At 45.8% G+C, this 19,317-nt stretch overlaps 1 protein-coding gene across 26 annotated transcripts in view; it reads left to right on the forward strand.

Annotated features, from left to right (window-relative positions):
- The window catches only part of SEC31A (SEC31 homolog A, COPII component), a 350,984-nt gene that overhangs the window by 147,910 nt on the left and 183,757 nt on the right, over positions 1 to 19,317 (forward strand). For all 26 annotated transcript variants that reach the window (XM_085641210.1, XM_085641201.1, XM_085641203.1 and 23 more), the window contains exon 6: positions 10,918 to 11,058. In XM_085641210.1, the coding sequence (XP_085497336.1) occupies positions 10,918 to 11,058 (141 nt within the window). The remainder of the gene's footprint in view (positions 1 to 10,917; positions 11,059 to 19,317) is intronic.

The raw sequence follows: 19,317 nt of genomic DNA on the forward strand, positions 1-19,317 counted from the left end.
GACGTTCTACGAACTTGTGCATTGGACCATTTGTGGCCCACGCCTCCAGCAGGTTGTGCACCGAAAATCAGAGGCCTACCCCGTCCCGAGTGACCGTGGTCTCCTGTAAAGCATTTCCTCACGAGGCGTCTTCACAATCCCTTGCCCATTGGCTTGTGGGTCCCCTGAAGACTTTCTTATCGAACCAAAGGGCTCCCCTGGTTGCTCCAGGCCTGCCCTCACCCTCGCTGGGTGAGTCCCTCAGACCTTGCTGGTCTGCACCATTGACTTTATTCACTTTTCACGAGACTTGCTGTTGCCAAGGCTTGTTGGCTCCAATCCGGTTGCCGACACCTCAGTCAGCTGCAGACGTCGTGGGACACTCCGAATCCAGCTGCTGGTCATCGTCGATCCCTCCTGGACCTCGTGGGCAAAGAGTCAAAACACCCTTGATCACCTGAAATCACCCGACATTCGTGGGCATCCATCTTCCTGGCCCCGGGTCACTGGCAAGTGACTGTGAACACTGTCCCTTCTGCTTTCTGGTCAGCTTCATCTTGAATCCAGCCTTGGATTCCACCGGACACTCCTCCAGTCTTCGCAAGCAGCAAATCTTCTTTGGCTTCCATAGAAAACAGCGACGCGACCCGACACCAAAAGACACCTATGCACCCGGCTTCCCTGGGTGAGGTAACTCGTGCACTCCGGTGCCCTAGTATGTGTTGGCCCTCGAATTACTTAACTTGTAAGTGGTTTGCTTGTAGACTTCCTCGAAGTACCCTAAAGCTTTAACAATCCAACCGCGACTTGCTCCATTGAAATTAATAGGGAACCCGCGGCTGTGTTCTCACACTGCACGTGTCTCCCGTGGGTCTTTTACTTACCTCTCTTGGGTGGATTAGTGAAGCCCCAGAGATTCTACAGGCCCTAGGCCTTGTCCCCTTGCAAGTCGACTTTCCTAAACCTCTTTTTTAGTATATGGTCTGGTACGCCCCTAGGGCCCCAGCCATATTTGTGCTTAACTTATTGTGAAACGTTGATATTTGAATGTGTTCCTGACTTCTAATCTCATAAAGAGATTAGTAAAGTGTGTCTAGAAATAAATACATATATATTTGATATATATACCTGTGTGGTGTCCTTTCATTTGGTAATTCAAGCGATTATAAGGTAAAACAAGCTACTTTACATTCCTCTGAGACTTAGCCTGAAGGCTGTTCTCCACAGCTACCACTAGGATAGCTTTCTTTAAAAGGTTGTCTTAAACCGATCTACCATAAGAGTCGAATTGGACTGGTGCAAGGTGGCCACTATAACTAGTGACCAGCATATGCCAGGCCAACTTCTCACAAATCTCTATTTGAATTACTAACTGAAAACCACTTAAGGTACTCAAGGTACATATAAAAGTCAAGCTTAGTATCTATAAGTTCTACTGGACTTAGAGCTGTTTGTGAAGGGATAGCACACCCTTGCTACAGCTCAAGCTAGGATCAGTAGGCCACAAACTAGTGTAGGTAGTACAACACTGCACAACATTAGAATGTCCTTAAGGGATGAAGCCAGTGGGTCCACCCAACCTCAGTATAAGGACATGACCTTCTTTGACTTGAAGGCCATGTGTGTTGCAAGACACCTGGGGTTAGGACAGTGTCCCTCCACACTACACCTGAAAAATCTACTGATAGCAGATGATCTTAGACTAGCTCTAGGAGCTAGTGGATCTGGATCAGGGGGTGATTCAGCCATAGTCTTTGGGTCAGATGATGAAAATCAAGATGACCTGGAGTCTGTGATTGAAGGGCCAGTCCCACAAGGGTCTGAAAAGGACAGAGGAATTCTCCCTAAGAGAGCTGACAGAGTGGAAGAGAGGCCTAGGTCCCCTTCAAGGGAATATAACCACTCATATCACTCTGACAGAGAATCTGTCCAGCAGAGGAACTCGTACTCTAATAGAAGGGAGACCTCCTCTGAAAGAAGGTACAAACTGCTCCAGTATGAGGAAGCAAGACTTGCCCTCAGAACCAAGCAGTTGGCCTTAGATAGAGAAGCCTTTGAGCTCCAGAGAGCTTCTAAAAAAGAGGGGTTAGAACCCCCTGGTGGCAGCAACAGTGTCCCTAGAGGCAGAGATTACATTCCAGACCATAGGAACCTGTCCAAGGTTGTTACTCCCTACCAGAGTGGGGATGATATCCACAAGTGGATAACTGCTATGGAGAGGGCCTGTAAAGTACAACAGGTCCCCCAGAAACAGTGGGCAGCAATCTTGTGGCTCTCCTTTTCTGATAAAGGAAGAGACCAGCTCCTCACTGTTAGAGAAGAGGATGCTGATGATTATGAAGTCCTGAAGAGTGCACTGATAGATGGGTTTGGCTTAACCACTGAACAGTAGAGGTTGAAGTTCAGAGATACCCAGAAATCACAGACTCAGGACTGGACTGACTTTGTTGATTGTGCAACCAAGGCTCTAGAAGGTTGGCTGGTGGGTAGTAGAGTAACTGATTTTAAGGGATTGTATAATCTTATAATGAGAGAACAGATCCTTAATAATTGCCAAAACCAGTTGTTGCATCAGTACCTGGTGGACTCTGATCTGACCTCTCCCCAAGAATTGGGAAAGAAGGCAGGCAAATGGGTCAGAACCAGGGCGAGGCAGAAAACCCAGAACCAAGGGAGTGACACCAAGAAGCAAGATCCTAAATGCTCTGAGAAAGGTGGGGATAAGGCAAAAGACCAGAAGTCTTCACAAGGGCCCCAAAAATCTGCATCTTGTGGGGATTCACAGTCTACAAAGGGAAAAGGCCAAAAGAAGCCCTGGTGCAAATTCTGTAAACAGAAAGGGCACTGGACTTCTGATTGTACCAAGTCCAAAGACCAAACCACCACCACTCCTGCCCCTAAGGCAACTGTTCCCCCTAGTGCAGCTACTGGTGGAGGTGGTAATCAGAATAAAGGTGTAGTAGGGTTGACCCTGGGTTCTGAAGTGGAGTCTGGCCTAGTTAGAGTACCCACTCAGGCATTGCTGGTTTGTGAGGGAGACATTGATATGTCCTTCCTAGTGAGCCCCAGTAATCTGGGCAAATACAAACAGCAGCCTGTAATAAATGGCAAACAGGCTTTGGCATTCAGGGACACAGATGCTAGTGTCACCATGGTGGCAGAGGATCTGATGGACCCTGAGCAGAGCATCCTGGGGGAAATGTACCAGGTTACCAATGCAAGCAATGTCAGGACCAACCATAGTCTGGCAGATGTGAACTTCTCCTGGGGAGGGGTAACTGGCCTCAAGAAGGTAGTAGTCAGTGCAGACCTCCCTGTCGAATGTCTATTGGGCAATGATCTGGAGACTTCAGCCTGGTCTGAAGTAGAGTTATGGACTCATGCTGAGATGTTGGGCATACCTGCAGAGGTATTTGCTGCGACCAGGTCACAGGCCAAAATGCATAAAGCTGAACCAGCTCTGGATCCTGAAACTATGGACCAGATGCTATCCAAGAGGAGGAGCAGTAGGGTTAAGGCAGTGCCTTCCCCTCTGTCTCAGATCTCCGATTCCCCTCCTGAGGGAGGAGAAGCAGATCCTGAAGAAGGAACTGCCCCAGAGGGACTTGAGCCTGATTAGGTTGAGTTCTTTGGGGCAGGGGGACCTTCCAGGGAAGATCTGAGTAAGGAGCAACAGTGCTGCCCCTCTCTTGAACCCCTCAGACAGCAGGCTGCTGCTGAGGCTGCTGGGAGTGCTAGTGGGTCCCATAAAGTTTATTGGGATGAGGGACTCCTATATTCTGAGGCTAGAGATCCTACCCCTGGAGCCCCCAGGAGGTTGGTAATACCTCAGAAGTTTAGGGGGTTCCACATGACCCTAGCACATGACATCCCTCTAGCAGGACACTTGGGCCAAAACAAGACCTGGGACAGGCATGTTCCACATTTTCACTGGCCACACATGTCAGAGGACACAAATGAGTTTTGTCGCTCCTGTGTCACTTGAAAAGCCAGTGGCAAGTCAGGTGGCACAACAAAGGCCCCCCTGAGACCACTACCTGTGGTGGGGATACCCTTTGAAAGGGTAGTGATTGACCTTGTTGGTCCCCTTGACCCTCCAACAGCATCTGGGCACAGGTTTATCCTGGTGGTAGTGGATCATGCCACTAGGTACCCAGAAGCAATTCCCCTCAGGACCACCACAGCCCCTGTGGTGGCAAGAGCCCTCATTGGAGTTTAATCCAGAGTGGGTTTCCCTAAGGAAGTTATATCTGACAGAGGTACAAACTTCATGTCAGCGTATCTAAAAGCAATGTGGAAGGAGTGTGGTGTAAACTACAAGTTCACTACTCCCTATCACCCACAATGCAATGGGTTAGTTGAAAGGTTCAACAAAACCCTAAAGGGAACGATTAAAGGCCTCCCAGAAAAGCTTAGGCGAAAATGGGACCTTTTACTTCCCTGCCTTCTGTTTGCATACAGGGAGGTCCCACAGAAGGGGGTTGGCTACAGCCCTTTTGAACTTCTGTTTGGGCACCCTGTCAGAGGTATACTATGTTTGGTGAAGGAGGGCTGGGAGTTACCTCTCAAACCTCCCAAACAGGATGTGATGGACTATGTACTTGGTCTCCGCTCCCGGATGGCTGAATAAATGATGAAGGCAACCAAAAGCCTGGAGGCAAGCCACGTAACTACAAAAAGCTTGGCATGACCAAAAGGCTGTACTGTCTGTCTATCAGCCACGACAGAAAGTGTTGGTGTTATAGCCTGTGGCCCCAGCAGCTCTCCAAGACAATTGGAGTGGCCCCCATACCATTGTTGAGAAAAAGGGAGAAGTCACCTATCTGGTGGATCTTGGAACTCCCAGGAGCCCCCTTAGGGTGCTCCATGTCAACAGATTGAAACCATATGTTGACAGGGCGGACATGGGCTTGCTCATGGCAACTGATGAGGAACAGGAGGAGGAGAGTGACCCTCTCCCTGACCTGCTCTCACAGAACCCTGATGATAGGTCAGTAGATGATGTTGCTTTGGCAAGCAGCTTCACTGTCCATCAGCAAACTGAATGCAGACAAGTGCTGCAACAGTTTAGACATATGTTTAGCCTGACCCCTAGTCAGACTTCCTGGTGCACCCATGAGGTGGACACTGGAGACAGTCTGCCTGTCAAGAGTAAAATCTACAGGCAACCTGACCATGTCAGGGACTGTATCCGGACTGAAGTCCAGAAAATGTTGGAACTAGGTGTAATTGAGCCTTCAGATAGCCCTTGGGCTAGTCCAGTAGTCCTTGTGCCTAAACCTCACACCCAGGGTGGTAAGAAAGAAAGGAGGTTTTGTGTAGACTACAGAGGCCTCAATGTATTCACCAGGACTGATGCCTATCCAATTCCCAGGGCAGATGAGCTGATTGATACTTTGGCCTCAGCCAAATATCTGAGTACATTTGACCTAACAGCTGGCTACTGGCAAATCAAGTTAGCTGATGATGCCAAGGCCAAAACAGCATTTTCAACCCCTGGTGGGCACTACCACTTTGTGGTGATGCCCTTTGGTTTGAAGAATGCACCTGCCACTTTTCAGAGGTTGGTGAACAAAGTTCTGACAGGTATGGAAACGTATTGCTCAGCTTATCTAGATGATATTGCTGTCTTTAGTTCCACCTGGCAGGATCACCTGGTCCACCTCAGAAATGTTTTGGAGGCCCTGCAAAAAGCAGGCCTCACTATCAAAGCCACTAAGTGTCAGATAGGGCAGAGTCAGGTTGTGTACCTGGGCCACCTTGTAGGTGGAGGCCAGGTTCAACCATTGCAGAGCAAAATCCAGACCATAATGGAATGGGTAGCTCCAACCACCCAGACACAGGTGAGAGCCTTTTTAGGCCTGACTGGGTACTATAGGAGGTTTGTTAAGGGATATGGATCCATAGTGACCCCCTTAAATGATCTTACCTCAAAGAAAATGCCAAAGAAGGTTCAGTGGACAGCTTTCTGTTAAAAGGCATTAGATGACCTAAAGCAGGCCATGTGCACTGCCCCCAGACTACACAAAAAAGTTCATTGTCCAAACAGATGCTTCGGAGCTGGGTGTGGGAGCTGTACTGTCACAACTGAATGATGGTCAAGACCAGCCAGTAGCTTTTATACGCAGAAGGCTGACCCCTAGAGAGAAACGTTGGTCAGCTATAGAGAGGGAGGCCTTTGCTGTGGTGTGGGCCCTGAGGAAGCTGAGGCCATACTTGTTTGGCACTCACTTCATAGTTCAAACTGACCACAAGCCCCTCCTATGGCTCAAACAGGGGATGGACTATACAGTGGAACATAGACCTGGGACCCAACATGCCAATGCAGATGGACTCTCAAGGTATTTCCACTTAGAACACGAAGACTCAACTGGTCAAGTTTAGTTTAGTGTCCCTGCATTTGGGGAGGGAGGGAGGGTTGTGTTGGAGAGTAGGATCTGCACTTATGTTGCCCCCACTTTTTTTCTGATGTTAACACTTGTTTCTGGCTATAGTCTGGCTGGGTCCCTGCCAATCAGGGCCCCAGTCTCTCTGTTCTCTCTAAACAACTTGGAGTGCATATTAGGTGCACTAGTGATTGGAAACTGTGGTACCTTATGAGCCCCTAGTATATGGTACCTTGGGTACTAAGGGCATAGGTACTTCACAGGCCTACGGGCATAGGTACTTCACAGGCCTACCAGGGGCTGAAGCATGTCTTATGCCACCCCTGGGAAGCAGACTAAATCTGACACCACAGGCCTGCTACTGCAGCCTGGGTGAGGTAGTGTTAGCACTCCTCACTGAGGTATAGGTTCCTATATCTAACCATACACACACATATAAACCTAACAGTCACCCCTAAGGCAGGCCCTATCAATCCTGAGGGCAGGGTGCTTGGTTTACAATGTGAGGGGGTGCCTCAGCCTGAGCAGGGCCCCTCTGCAGCTGGCAGGGTCTATTCTCTGTGGCTGTTTGTGGATGCGGTTAAACCATATACTCTTAAGTGCATTATAACCTACCGGTAAATGCTAACTTTGGAATGACTGCATCAAAACATGTCGTGTTTGGTGTCAAACAACTTGGAATCATACCCCCACACCAGTAACTGGTGTGGGAGTATGATCCCACCCTTCTAGAGGGGACGACATGTACCCACTGTGGAAACACGGTAGAAATCTGAAAGAGCCCTGGCATCACAAAATGGATGCCACCAGAACAGACACTGGGCTGCCCTCCTTCTGCTGACTGAAAGTCGCAGTGGAGGAGGACCAACAATAGGCATCCTGTCACAGGGAGGTGTCCCCACCTTCCAGACAGGATTTAGTGTATTGGGGCTGGGTGGGTGCACTCCTAGAGTGCTTTGAAGTCCTGCACTGGGGGAGCAGTAGGCTCCTCTGTGCATATGCCAGCTCAAACTGGTTCAGGGGCTACCTGTCCCTGCTCTGGCGCGAAACTGGACAAAGGGAAGTGGGTGTAACCACCCACTCCCCTGACCCTCCCAGAGGAGTGGTCATAGAGCTAGTCCCTCCCTTTCTTTTAGTATAAGTTAGGGAACCCTTGCCATTGCAAGTCAGATATCCCTGGACGACGCTTTACAAGAAGAATCCTGGCCCTTCGACGTTCCACTGCCTTTGGAAGACTGAAGAATCTCCATTGGAGTCAAGGAGCGACTCCCCTGCTTGGCAGGCACCAAAAACTTGAATCAACGGTCGCAAACTTTCCTGCTCCCGCCGGAGTCCGAAGTCCCTGCAGCCCCAGAAGTGGATTTCCTGACTTCTCTACAGCCATTGTGAGTCCCCAGCAGAGCTGAGGCGAGTGGACCCAGCGAGTGACTAGGAACAGCAATACCTGGGTACCGTGCACTATTGTCGAGTGCAACCCCTTCACGACGTTCTACGAACTTGTGCATTGGACCATTTGTGGCCCAAGCCTCCAGCAGGTTGTGCACCGAAAATCAGAGGCCTACCCCGTCCCGAGTGACCGTGGGCACCTGTAAAGCATTTCCTCACGAGGCGTCTTCGCGATCCCTTGAAGACTTTCTTATCGAACCAAAGGGCTCCCCTGGTTGTTCCAGGCCTGCCCTCACTCACCCTCTCTGGGTGAGTCCCTCAGAAGTGACTGGTCTGCACCATTGACTTTATTCACTTTTCACGAGACTTGCCGTTGCCAAGGCTTGTTGGCTCCAATCCGGTTGCCGACACCTCAGTCAGCTGCAGACGTCGTGGGACACTCCGAATCCAGCTGCTGGTCATCGTCGATCCCTCCTGGACCTCGTGGGCGAAGAGTCAAAACACCCTTGATCACCTGAAATCACCCGACATCCGTGGGCATCCATCTTCCTGGCCCCGGGTCACTGGCAAGTGACTGTGAACACTGTCCCTTCTGCTTTCTGGTCAGCTTCATCTTGAATCCAGCCTTGGATTCCACCGGACACTTCTCCAGTCTTCGCAAGCAGCAAATCTTCTTTTGCTTCCATAGAAAACAGCGACGCGACCCGACGCCAAAAGACACCTATGCACCCGGCTTCCCTGGGTGAGGTAACTCGTGCTCTCCGGTGCCCTAGTGTGTGTTTTCCCTCGAATTACTTACCTTGTAAGTGGCTTGCTTGTAGACTTCCTCGAAGTATCCTAAAACTTTAACAATCCAACGCGACTTGCTCCATTGAAATCAATAGGGAACCCGCGGCTGTGTTCTCACACTGCACGTGTCTCCCGTCGGTCTTTTACTTACCTGGGTGGATTAGTGAAGCCCCAGCGATTCTACAGACCCTAGGCCTTGTCCCCTTGCAAGTCGACTTTCCTAAACCTCTTTTTTAGTATATGGTCTGGTACGCTCCTAGGGCCCCAGACATATTTGTGCTTAACTTACTGTGAAACGTTGATATTTGAATGTGTTCCTGACTTCTAATCTCATAAAGAGATTAGTAGAGTGTGTCTAGAAATAAATACACACATATTTGATATATATACCTGTGTGGTGTCCTTTCATTTGTAATTCAAGAGATTATAAGGCAAAACAAGCTGCTTTACATTCCTCTGACACTTAGCCTGAAGGCTACTCTCCACAGCTACCATTTGGATAGCTTTCATTAAAAGGTTGTCTTAAACCTATCTACCATAAGAGTCGAATTGGACTAGTGACCAGCTTATGCCAGGCCAACTTCTCACAGCTCCCATATGTTTAGCAGGCATCTCCGCGCCTCCGGTCGGAGAATGGTGCGCAATACCTTGCTGATGGTGTTGTGTATTTGGCGCCAATACAAACTTATGTGTGTACACTCCCAGATAATGTGTACATAGGTGCCAATATGTCCGCATTGTCTCCTACATTCCCCCGTGTCCGTCCACCCCATGTGCACCAGTCTGGGCCCTGTTAAGTATGTTCTGTGAAGGATTTTTAATTGAACCAGCCGTAGACGTGCTGGAATAGCCACCACTCTGGGAGAGGATACCGCCAACTGCCAGTCCTCATCATCCATCTCTATCTCGTCTTGCACCCATTTGTCCCTCTACCTTATGGTTGATCAGCTTTTTATATATTAGAGAGATTGTTTTCTTGGGGAGCTGACCATCGAGGACCCTGTCTTCCAGCGGAGAAGCCTCCGGGGGCGGTGTCTCCTTGGGTAGCGAGGACTGGAGCGCGTGACGAACCTGCATATAACGGAAATATTCCGCGTCTGCTAGCTCGTATTCCGTTTGAAGTTCTTTGAATTTCTTTATCTTACCCTTCCCCCACATATCTTTAATAGCTGAAATTCCGATAAGGTCCCACCTGTCGAAGCCCTTCGTTTTCCGGAGATCGCCCAGTTTATCTGAGTCCCACAAGGGGGTGGCTAAGGTCAACTTGTTCCTACAGCCCAGAGAGCCTTGTGGCGTTGTGCCAAATTTGGACTGAGTGTTTTGTGGGGCCCGTTAATCGAACTCTCTGGGGACGGGAATAAAGAGCTCTGTTGTAGTTCCCGCCTGGTAGGATCCACTTGTCCATGGCATAGCCCGGATCATTGACGCGACCGAAGGTACCATGGTTTATGGCCGCTAACTGGGAGGCCCAATAATACTTCCTAATATCCGGGAGACTGATGCCTCCATCGTACCAGTGTTGTGTTAGTTTGTTTAGTGCAATTCGAGGTTTCCCGTCACACAATAGGTCTCTTTGCAAGCCCTCAATGTCCCTGAAGTAGGACGCTGGAATGACATCTAATGTGTTTTGCATAACATATATTAATCGTGGCAGGGCCATCATTTTAAAAAGGGCGGCCCTGCCCAGGAGTGAAATGGGAAGTTTCTTCCAATTCGCGATGTCAGTTTTGAGCCTCTGAGAGGGGGAGGGGGGGGGGGGGAGAGAGAGAAGGTTACGAGCATACCGAACTGAGGGATCAAGGGAAATAAAGATCCCCAGGTATTTGAACCCAACACTATTATTTGTATCTTGCATTCTCGGGGAGGAACAGGAGGGTGCCCACTCAAAGTAAAAAGTAGGGATTTCCCCCAATTAATGGAGAGTCCCGAGTACCTCCCAAAGACTGCCAGAATGTCCAGCACTAAAATCAAGGATTTCCGGTGGGGGGGGGCTAAATAAAGTAAGATATCGTCGGCGTATAGAGATATACGATCCTCCCAACTATATGGCTTTTGATGTGCTGGTGATAGTAAGGGAGTTTTATCTAGTGTGTGCTATTGGACTGTGACCATTGTACGTGGAATTTGTGAGCTGGTTTATGGCTTTATTGTTGGGTAAAGACTGCTGCTCCGATGTCCAATAAAAGTTCTTGTTTTGGTGCTTTTAAGTTTTGCTTTTCTCATTGTATATTCTGGAGAAGTAGCAAATGAAATAAAAAATTCAGGACTTGATAAAGACATACTAAAATAGCTAATGATTTGCACAGACTTCCTGATAGCTACATCTATGTGAGCTCAGGACGATGTTTTATGGATCATTGTTCTCCTTTCTTTGTAGCCCTTAGAAGATATCAGCTGCATTGCGTGGAACAGGCAGGTCCAGCACATCCTAGCCTCCGCCAGTCCCAGTGGCCGTGCTACTGTGTGGGATCTCAGGAAGAACGAGCCGATTCTGAAAGTCAGTGACCATAGCAATAGGGTAAGTATTTCTGTCACTAAATGGCAGACTTTGTCAATGTGTGAGCGTGGACCAAAATTAAGCCCCTTTTACAGGCGTCATTAATATTGAGGATGATTGTGGTTTTTATCTTCTGGAAATAAAAAAGTGCTAAATTGCATCCAAAAAATGCAAGATACTAATGGTGTGCTAAATGAGTATTATGCCATTTGCAGTGCTTAATTTAAGCCTATGGTTGACCGTGGGGACCACCGGCACTAACATTTGACGTCCAGCACTTATTTTTCTGCATCAGACACTTACAGAGAGCAAGATAGGGAAACCGCCCAAGAGTGGAAAGGCTAAGGAAGACAGAAAACCCTTCTCAAAAGGCGAAAAGCCAGAACCTGCGATGATGAAATAAAGGGGCAGGGAGTGTCTGGCAGTGCATTACAGAGACATGAAGTTGATTCAAGACCACACAGCCTTGGTATTCAGCCCATCAACATTTAATAGCAACGGCTGCAGGCTTCTCAGCAGCGCTTTGGGCACTGGCACTCATTCTTTTGCAAATTAAGCACTGGACATTTATCAGTGCGAAGTGATAATTGATGACCAAACCACTAACTTGATATTGATCACAGCAATTCTTACGTTCAAGGCACACCTTTGCTCTGGGAATATAGCATACAAATCTGAGAAAAAGACAGTTCCATAGCTTGAATTACTATGATCCACAAAAGCTTCTGAAAGTGTAATAAAACAATAACCTCCTAACAAAAATTATTGGTGTGGATAACATGCAGTTTAGTGAATCTTGGGTGTGTTTCACAGGCATTTACAGCTCCTAGGTAACAAAAAAACCTTTTGTTTCTACTGACTCATTGGATATTGCTATGGTGCATATCACATTTGTCTTCGTTAAGTGTGCCATATTTGTAAAATGGGGCGGCCTCTATTAGCCCATCATCTACACCTTCGACCCCAGTGTTATTCGATTCTTGCAATATTTGAAAAAGAATCATCTCTATTTTCTTGCGGTGATAGACGTTTTAAAAATCTCCAAATTCGTGCACTCCTGGTAGAGAATATATGGCAGAGGCGACTTTGGTAGTCCTTTTAGGGAACAGATGGCAGAGGTGGATTTTGGCAGCACACTTGGTAAACTGCTGAAATCCTTATGATATTAAGAGTCTGGAAGCTGAGTGTGTGAGAGAAGTGTCATCAACAGGAGCACAGTGCAAGGTTGTGAGTTGGGAAGTGTGAGAAGACCAGAAAGTGGGACAGAGGGAGTAGTAGTAGTCTTCTCATGTGAGGGCATTAACATGGACAGTTAACTAGGAGATTGTAGAGGTCTTGACCTGAAAACATGCAGCGAAGAAAGAGGCAAAGAGAAATGAAAGTGATGACTTTAAATCATAGGATGACAATTTTGAGTGACTACAAAGAAGGTACTTCTATGTTAACTTTGTGGTGTTTTGCTACCTCTTTCTTACTTCTAACCATGGACTACGATTAATTATCGGGCATCAAGCTGTCAATGTTGGCACATGTATGTAACCTGCTGACAGAAGTGATCGTCTACCAGAACGGTGTAGCTTTCTTGAATTGGGCTTGGTATTCTTATTTTTTGGTGGAAGATGTAACTTGATTGATTTTACTCTATTTGGCAGCTGTATTCGTACATTCCATCCATGTAGTTGGATGCTGTCCATGGAGACACAGGTGGAGGTTAATAAAATATCCCAACTCCACCCGTTTGCATATACAATGTTGTTAGTAACAGAAGATTCTGAGCTATCATTCACCATAGTAGAATAGAATAAAACTGAATTATGTAGGCCTTTGATCTAACATTGTGAGTGGCTTTTGTCGGGTTGCCTGCTCAAAAGGTGAAGTGTCAAACATTCGACTTAAAAAATCCAGACAGTCCATGTTTTCATACCTTTTGGACTAACTGAAAAACGATGGTGCAGTGCATTAGCCAAATAACGTGATCAATTGGAAGTTCAGCATAGTGGGGGTATTTGTAAGCTTGGCCTCCCCCCGCCCTCCCATGCCCTAATTCATTTGGGTTGTCGCAGGAGTCTAGCATGGGGAAAGTACAAACCTATTTATATGAAACTTGCTGATGCAATGTTCTTGTCCAGATTTGATTTCACTGTTCTGTCTATTCTGGATTAAATCACAGTACAGGTGACATGGCTCTTAAACAACTTTCGTGAATAATTTCTCATTTTAAAGACGTGTTTTAAGTTTGATACATTTAAATATGGAATGCACAGCTTTCATTTTAAAGTATGGTACCACATGTGCACATACATCGATTAGTATGTAAATGGTAACCAAAGAAAAAGTAGAATATTGACGCCTTATGTTAAAAAACATTTTGCATCAAGTGTCGACTGAGCTCAACTGCTATCATGTCGACAGTGATGTTCAATATTGGTTGGAAACCAGATGCGCATTCCAATAGGACTCACTACTCTTTGTGACTTAACTAAGCAAGCGTCTACAACTTTTCTCTCCCTGCATGAATGTCGTGCTGTGTTGCTCTTCTGACCTCTGCATCCAGGACAGGCCTCCTTGTTACCTTTGGTAGGATCATGGTCTCATTGCCATACACAAGTGTTTGTGAGTTGTGGCGAGGATCCTGTCGGTCTAGATTTGTGCCTTTTGGCCCCTAAACTCGAACTGAGGGCAAGATTTAAAACACACTTGCCAATAAATAGCTTTCTCTTGTACCAACAAGTCTCACTATCGCCCCCTGCTGCAGTGTGTCAAACCCTACAGAAGTCTGAGAGCTTTACAAACTGAGGCAAATATAATTCTCGTTTTATTAAATTTTTTTATGATACTATGAACTATTGTATTTCTTTATAGCATAGCAAGGAAAGCATTAATTATAGACAAGTAAGAGTGAGTGCAATTTAAACTCTCCTTTGCATGCTGAGATAAATGCAATTTCGTGTTTCACGCTTAGTGCCCTGTAAAATTTCCATGTTTTATTTCATTTTTTTTTCTGTTTCTAATGTGAGAAAACGTCTTGCCTTTTACGTTTTGGTTGAGCTTTATTGTATGGTTACCTGGTGATTTACCAATGTCTCTTGTGTGGCTAGTGAATAAAATACCTTCAGGAAGCATTTCTTTGCTGAGGTCTAACAGAGCTTCCCTGTGTTTTTGTGGCTCCCCAACTTTGAACCTTGGCAGCAGCTGGCAGGCAACTGACAATATAATCTAAATCACGTGGGACTAAAACAGTGCTGTTTGGAAAGCTTACAATAAATGCACCGTTCATGGGCTTTTTCTCCTGTGCCCGAGTAAAAGCTGCTCGCCTGCTCTTTGGAGCAGCAGGAAATAATTGAAGTATTGCTTAATTGCTCTAACTTCAGAGCAGTGAAAACGCGGATTGTTTTGACCTGGCTATGCGCTATCCACCAGTATCCTAATGAGCTAAATTGTAGACTTAGGAGGTATGGTGTTTTGTTTGTTGGGGGGGGGGGTTGAAATATAATATATTTTAGGATTGCCCGGAAAAATGGCAGGTACACATTTGTGCTGGCTTTTTTGAAGAACGTTGTTTAATGCAGACTGATTTTGTCTGAAGAAATGTTAATATTAGCCAATCAAAGTAGTTCTCCCTCTTGCTGTTTTTATTCGGGGATGAATTGCCTAATGCCCAATATTTCTGCTGCTTTTCTGGTCATTTTAGGAAATTACACATTATGTTTAGCTGAAATTCTTCACCAGACCTTCAAGCTAACCACATCACTATTTTGTTCCAGTAGAAGGTGCCTTTTAATTTGCCGATGACCGCCGTCATCACCACCTGGCCCTTTAGTAGTTGTAAGAATAAACAAGCATTGGCATAGCCAATAGGTCTCGCCTTTGGGACCTTATAAGTGTTTAGTTATCCATCACAATATCCTTGGTGCAACAACATCAACTGCTGCATGGCTAAACACTTATAAGGTCCCAAAGGCGAGACCTATTGGCTATGCCAGTGCTTGGTTACTGGTGGGATAGGGACAGTTTTAGCTTTATTTTTTGCAACACACGGAAAAGCCATTTATTTAGCTAATTTCCTCCACTTGTATGGTCCTTAAGAATATTTGAAATGGTTGTCCCTTACTATTCTGGGATGTGGTGTGAAATGGTTTGTAACTCTTTCCTGGAGTTTTTAATATTTTCTGTCTGGCCTGGCAGTGCAGCTTTCTGCTTGATGTATTATTACTAATTCTTTAAATTATACACGGTTTGGCTCCACCTAGAAGAGTAATACTCTTTGACGTCATGCTAATAAAGTGAGACCATTTGGCTTTGCCAGTGCTTCTGTGGGCGCCATATCCCTAAAGTGTGGCACACCCAGATGTTGGGTGAATCGGAACTGTGTTAACTTCAAATCACAAGGCAGATAAGGTTCAAAACAGCATTTCAAAATATAGCCATATAAAGAAAGGACTGACTCAAAAAGTGATTTCTAGAGCGAAATTTAGAAAAGCCATAAAGATTCAAAAGGGTACAATACAAAAATAGTACAGTGCAGAAGCAGCGGATCGGATTTAAAAGCACAACGTAATTGCCATGAAAACTGTCAATAATAGAACAGTGAAGAATAATAGGCAAAAATAATAATAGATCATGTCTCACATGTGCAGCAAAATAAATAAGAAATCAGGCAGCATCTCTAGTAGGGACCCGAAAAGATCGGGTTCATCCACAAATTCACCCCTTTTCTCTATGGCCAAGCATTAGGTCTGCAAAGCCACAGAGGTGTGAGCAAATAATTACATGTTTTGTTAACAACAAATTTTATTGGGTTATTCTGCAATAGGAGGGGCAATAGCCCTACAATGACCTTTAGGAGAGAAAGGATATTGTTCGCACAAATAACATCATTTCTACCATTAAACAACACCTGCCAAACATGCAGGTGAAACAATATGCAGACAGTTCTCCATACTAGTACATACGGCCTAGCGGTGTCAATTTTCACATACAAACGGGGCAGCATTACTCGGCCAAGGTAAGTAGAGAGTAGTGAGTAACAAAGATCAAGGGGTGCCACTCAGGGGTCCGTATCCGGCAGAGGGGAAAGGTCGCTTCCACAATACGTCGCCCATCGGATCCAGATCTTGCGGTGTTTTGCAGGGCATCCCTGGGCAACAAAACGGCTATCTCTGCCCCCATACATCTGTCTAACTAGATCTTCCATTTACACAAGGTCGGGGGAGATGTCGCCTTCCACAATTGCGCTATGTCCCTGTTGGCGATGGTAAGAGCCAGAAACAGTAAGTGCTGCTTGTACCGATTCACCCCCAATATTGTCAGTGCTCTGTAAAAGGAAGAGTCGCGGTCAAGTGGGAGATCCCACGACAGCACCTCATTCGGGCAGGACCTAATCCTGCGCCAAAAGGGTTGCAACGCCGTGCAGCTCCAAACCGTGTGCAGAAATGTCTCCTCCTCCCAGTCACACCTCAGACATGTAGGGGACCGAATAACTCCCATTCGCCAGAGTCAAGTCCATGTAGTTTACGCCCGGTGTAAGTATTTGAACTGTATTAGCGCGTGGAGACCGGCGCACCCCTCGGGCTGGCAATGACTTCCGCCCAGTCGTCATCAGTCAGGTCTGGGATGTCGGCCTGCCATGCAAGTCGTGAAATAATGACATGTTTAACAAATTATCATATAGAATGTTAAAATGTCACATTACCCTTCCACCTATTCACTAACCCACTACATGAATATTGATTATTATATAAACAGTGAACCATTTGTGAAAGAATGCAATACTGCTTGCATGCGGAAAGTTCGTGAAAAAGAGTTGCAGTAGGCACTTTATCAGGCTTTCTTTGAGAACTGTCATTCAGAAATAAACAAATCCACATCTTGCTTGACTATGTGCAGCAGTAATACAGACAAAGAAAAAACATGATTTATTTTAGACTTTCACCAAATCAAACTTCGCAAGGTTCACTGGAATTGTGTCATTCTGTGATTGCAGCTTTTTTCAAATAATTATGTAATTGGCGCTTGCCTCATAATGACTCATCTACTGCATAATCTGCAGATCTAAACAAAAAATAATTTGTTTCTAGTTCAAACGGACCAAATGTAACTAAAAATGTGGCAACAAGTGTTTCCACGCAGTGGAAGTCCCTTAGCAAAGTTTGATTGCTCATCTTTCAGTTACTTGCCTTTTGCTACATTTAGTTGTTAAATAACTACTAATGAGCTCCTTGGCCAGACAGTGCTCCCATGAGTAAAATGACACAATAATGAATAAAAACGATCTCAAAATGGGCTGCATTATGCCACATAATTTAGTCAATCCTGCTACTTAACTTGGCCCTCCCCTGCTGCATAATTCCAGTGGACCTGAGCATAGGCAAAAGAAAGACTTCTTTACGTAGGTTTCATGACTGCCGGCGGCCATGTCATTCCGTAGGTGTACATGTATCCCCAGACACATGTGCGCTTATGAAAAGATGTAAGCACCTTTTTATTTATTTGTTCTTTTTAGTTACTGAGCCAATGTGGTGGACACCACTTGGCATGGTAACTTAAAAAATAATAATAATCTGCTTGTACAATAGCACTTTTTTGATTGCATAGAGGCTTGCCACCAAGTAGCAGCTGCTGGGCTCTCCAGGAAAAATATAAATCTAAAACATTTTAGTTTACGGATTGTGAAGTGATTGAGGTAACCATGTCAAGTGGGCAGGGGAGCAATGGACAAGCTTTAGGCTGCAAGGGGAGCGTGGGGAAATTAAAAAGAAACTGCAGTGATGGTAAAAAGTGGATTGGGTGGAGGATTAGAGAGCAACACAGAACATCTGGTGTGGAGGTGGATATTGATTGAAAGGGAGAAGCTGCCCACTAGGAAGAAGGCAATTGAGGAAGGAGGGAGCAACATGGGTGCACAGGGGAAGGTATTTGAGGGGTGAAGCAGTGTACAACACATACATTTGGAGTGCTTAAAGATGAGCAGTGGAAGTATACAAGTCATCCAGTCAAACGCATGGTGAAGAAGTAGGGACAAACGCAAGAGGAGAAAGGAAAGCCTTTCAACAAAAGCAGTCAAATGAGTGACAAGAAAGCCAAACAATGGTAACCAGTTGGCACGCTCCCAAGTCCACTCTATTAATTTGATATAGTCCACAAGAGGTCTTTTGCAAATAAACAGCAAAAAGCTGTCTGTAGGTAAGACCTGAAAATGACACGGAGGGCCAGGCAGCTCATAGTAAGTATACTATGTCCTATCATTTTTGTCAGGTACCACTGTCTCATTCACTTGAATATAAAAAGGTTGTTTTTAAACTCTAGAAACAAACCTGATGAGGACTGAAGTTCACCTACCTTACTTGAGAAAAGCAAGACAATATAACATTGTCTATAGTGCCAGTGTTGTTGAAAATGTAGTGCAAACATGCTCTTTAAAATGTGTGTGGGGGCAGCATGTGGCCAAAATAGTGACATCTCTATAGGTTGTATGACTTTATACCGCATTCCGTTGTAACGCATGCCTTTACCGTGCATGCGTTGCAACGCGAATGCAATCACCACGCATTTCCTTTACCACGAAAATGCCTTTTACATGCATACTTTTACAACGATTTTCGTTGTTAAAATATGCATGTCAATGGCATTTTCATGTTAAAGGATATCACCCTAAAAATGTACCCTTTAAATTTACTCCTGCGTGACACCCTCCCCCTCATTCCCCCTTACCTCTCCTTCATCTTCTGAGGTGACGTTGCACGTCGTTAAGAGGAAGCGGAGTGTCCTTCCGTTTCCTCTAACGATGCCGATTGCCTCCATCTTTTTTTCATAGGACGGAAACAGGTGCGTTTTTAAAAGTTTTATTTTGGGGTGTGCCCCCCCAAACCCCCATTTTTAATACCATGCTTTTTTTGGGGGGGGGGAACCCCCCAAGCCCCCCCGTTTTTTTTTCTTTTAACTTTAGCACATATGCCTTTACTACGTATCTCGTAGTAAAGGTATGCGTGATAAAGGCTATTCGTTGTAACCACGCATGCGTTTTAATGCATGCGTGGAAACGGTCGCGTTGTAGTGGCCGTTTCCCATCTCTATATTGAGACCCATTCCAGAGAGTGTTGAAGATTGAGAGACTGGCTGCCGCAAAGCAAAGGAACAAAAGAGGAAATTCAGATTGATATACATGGATACATGGCCTACAATGACATGGGGAGGTGAATGCTAATACTTTAGGGATGCTTGTAAAATGATAGTGTGAGAGGCTATTATCTTGGCTTAGACCAAGATTATTAAAGATAGGAA

This window comes from Triturus cristatus, chromosome 2_2, assembly GCF_964204655.1.
Source record: "Triturus cristatus chromosome 2_2, aTriCri1.1, whole genome shotgun sequence".
Classification (NCBI taxonomy): Eukaryota; Metazoa; Chordata; class Amphibia; order Caudata; family Salamandridae; genus Triturus; species Triturus cristatus.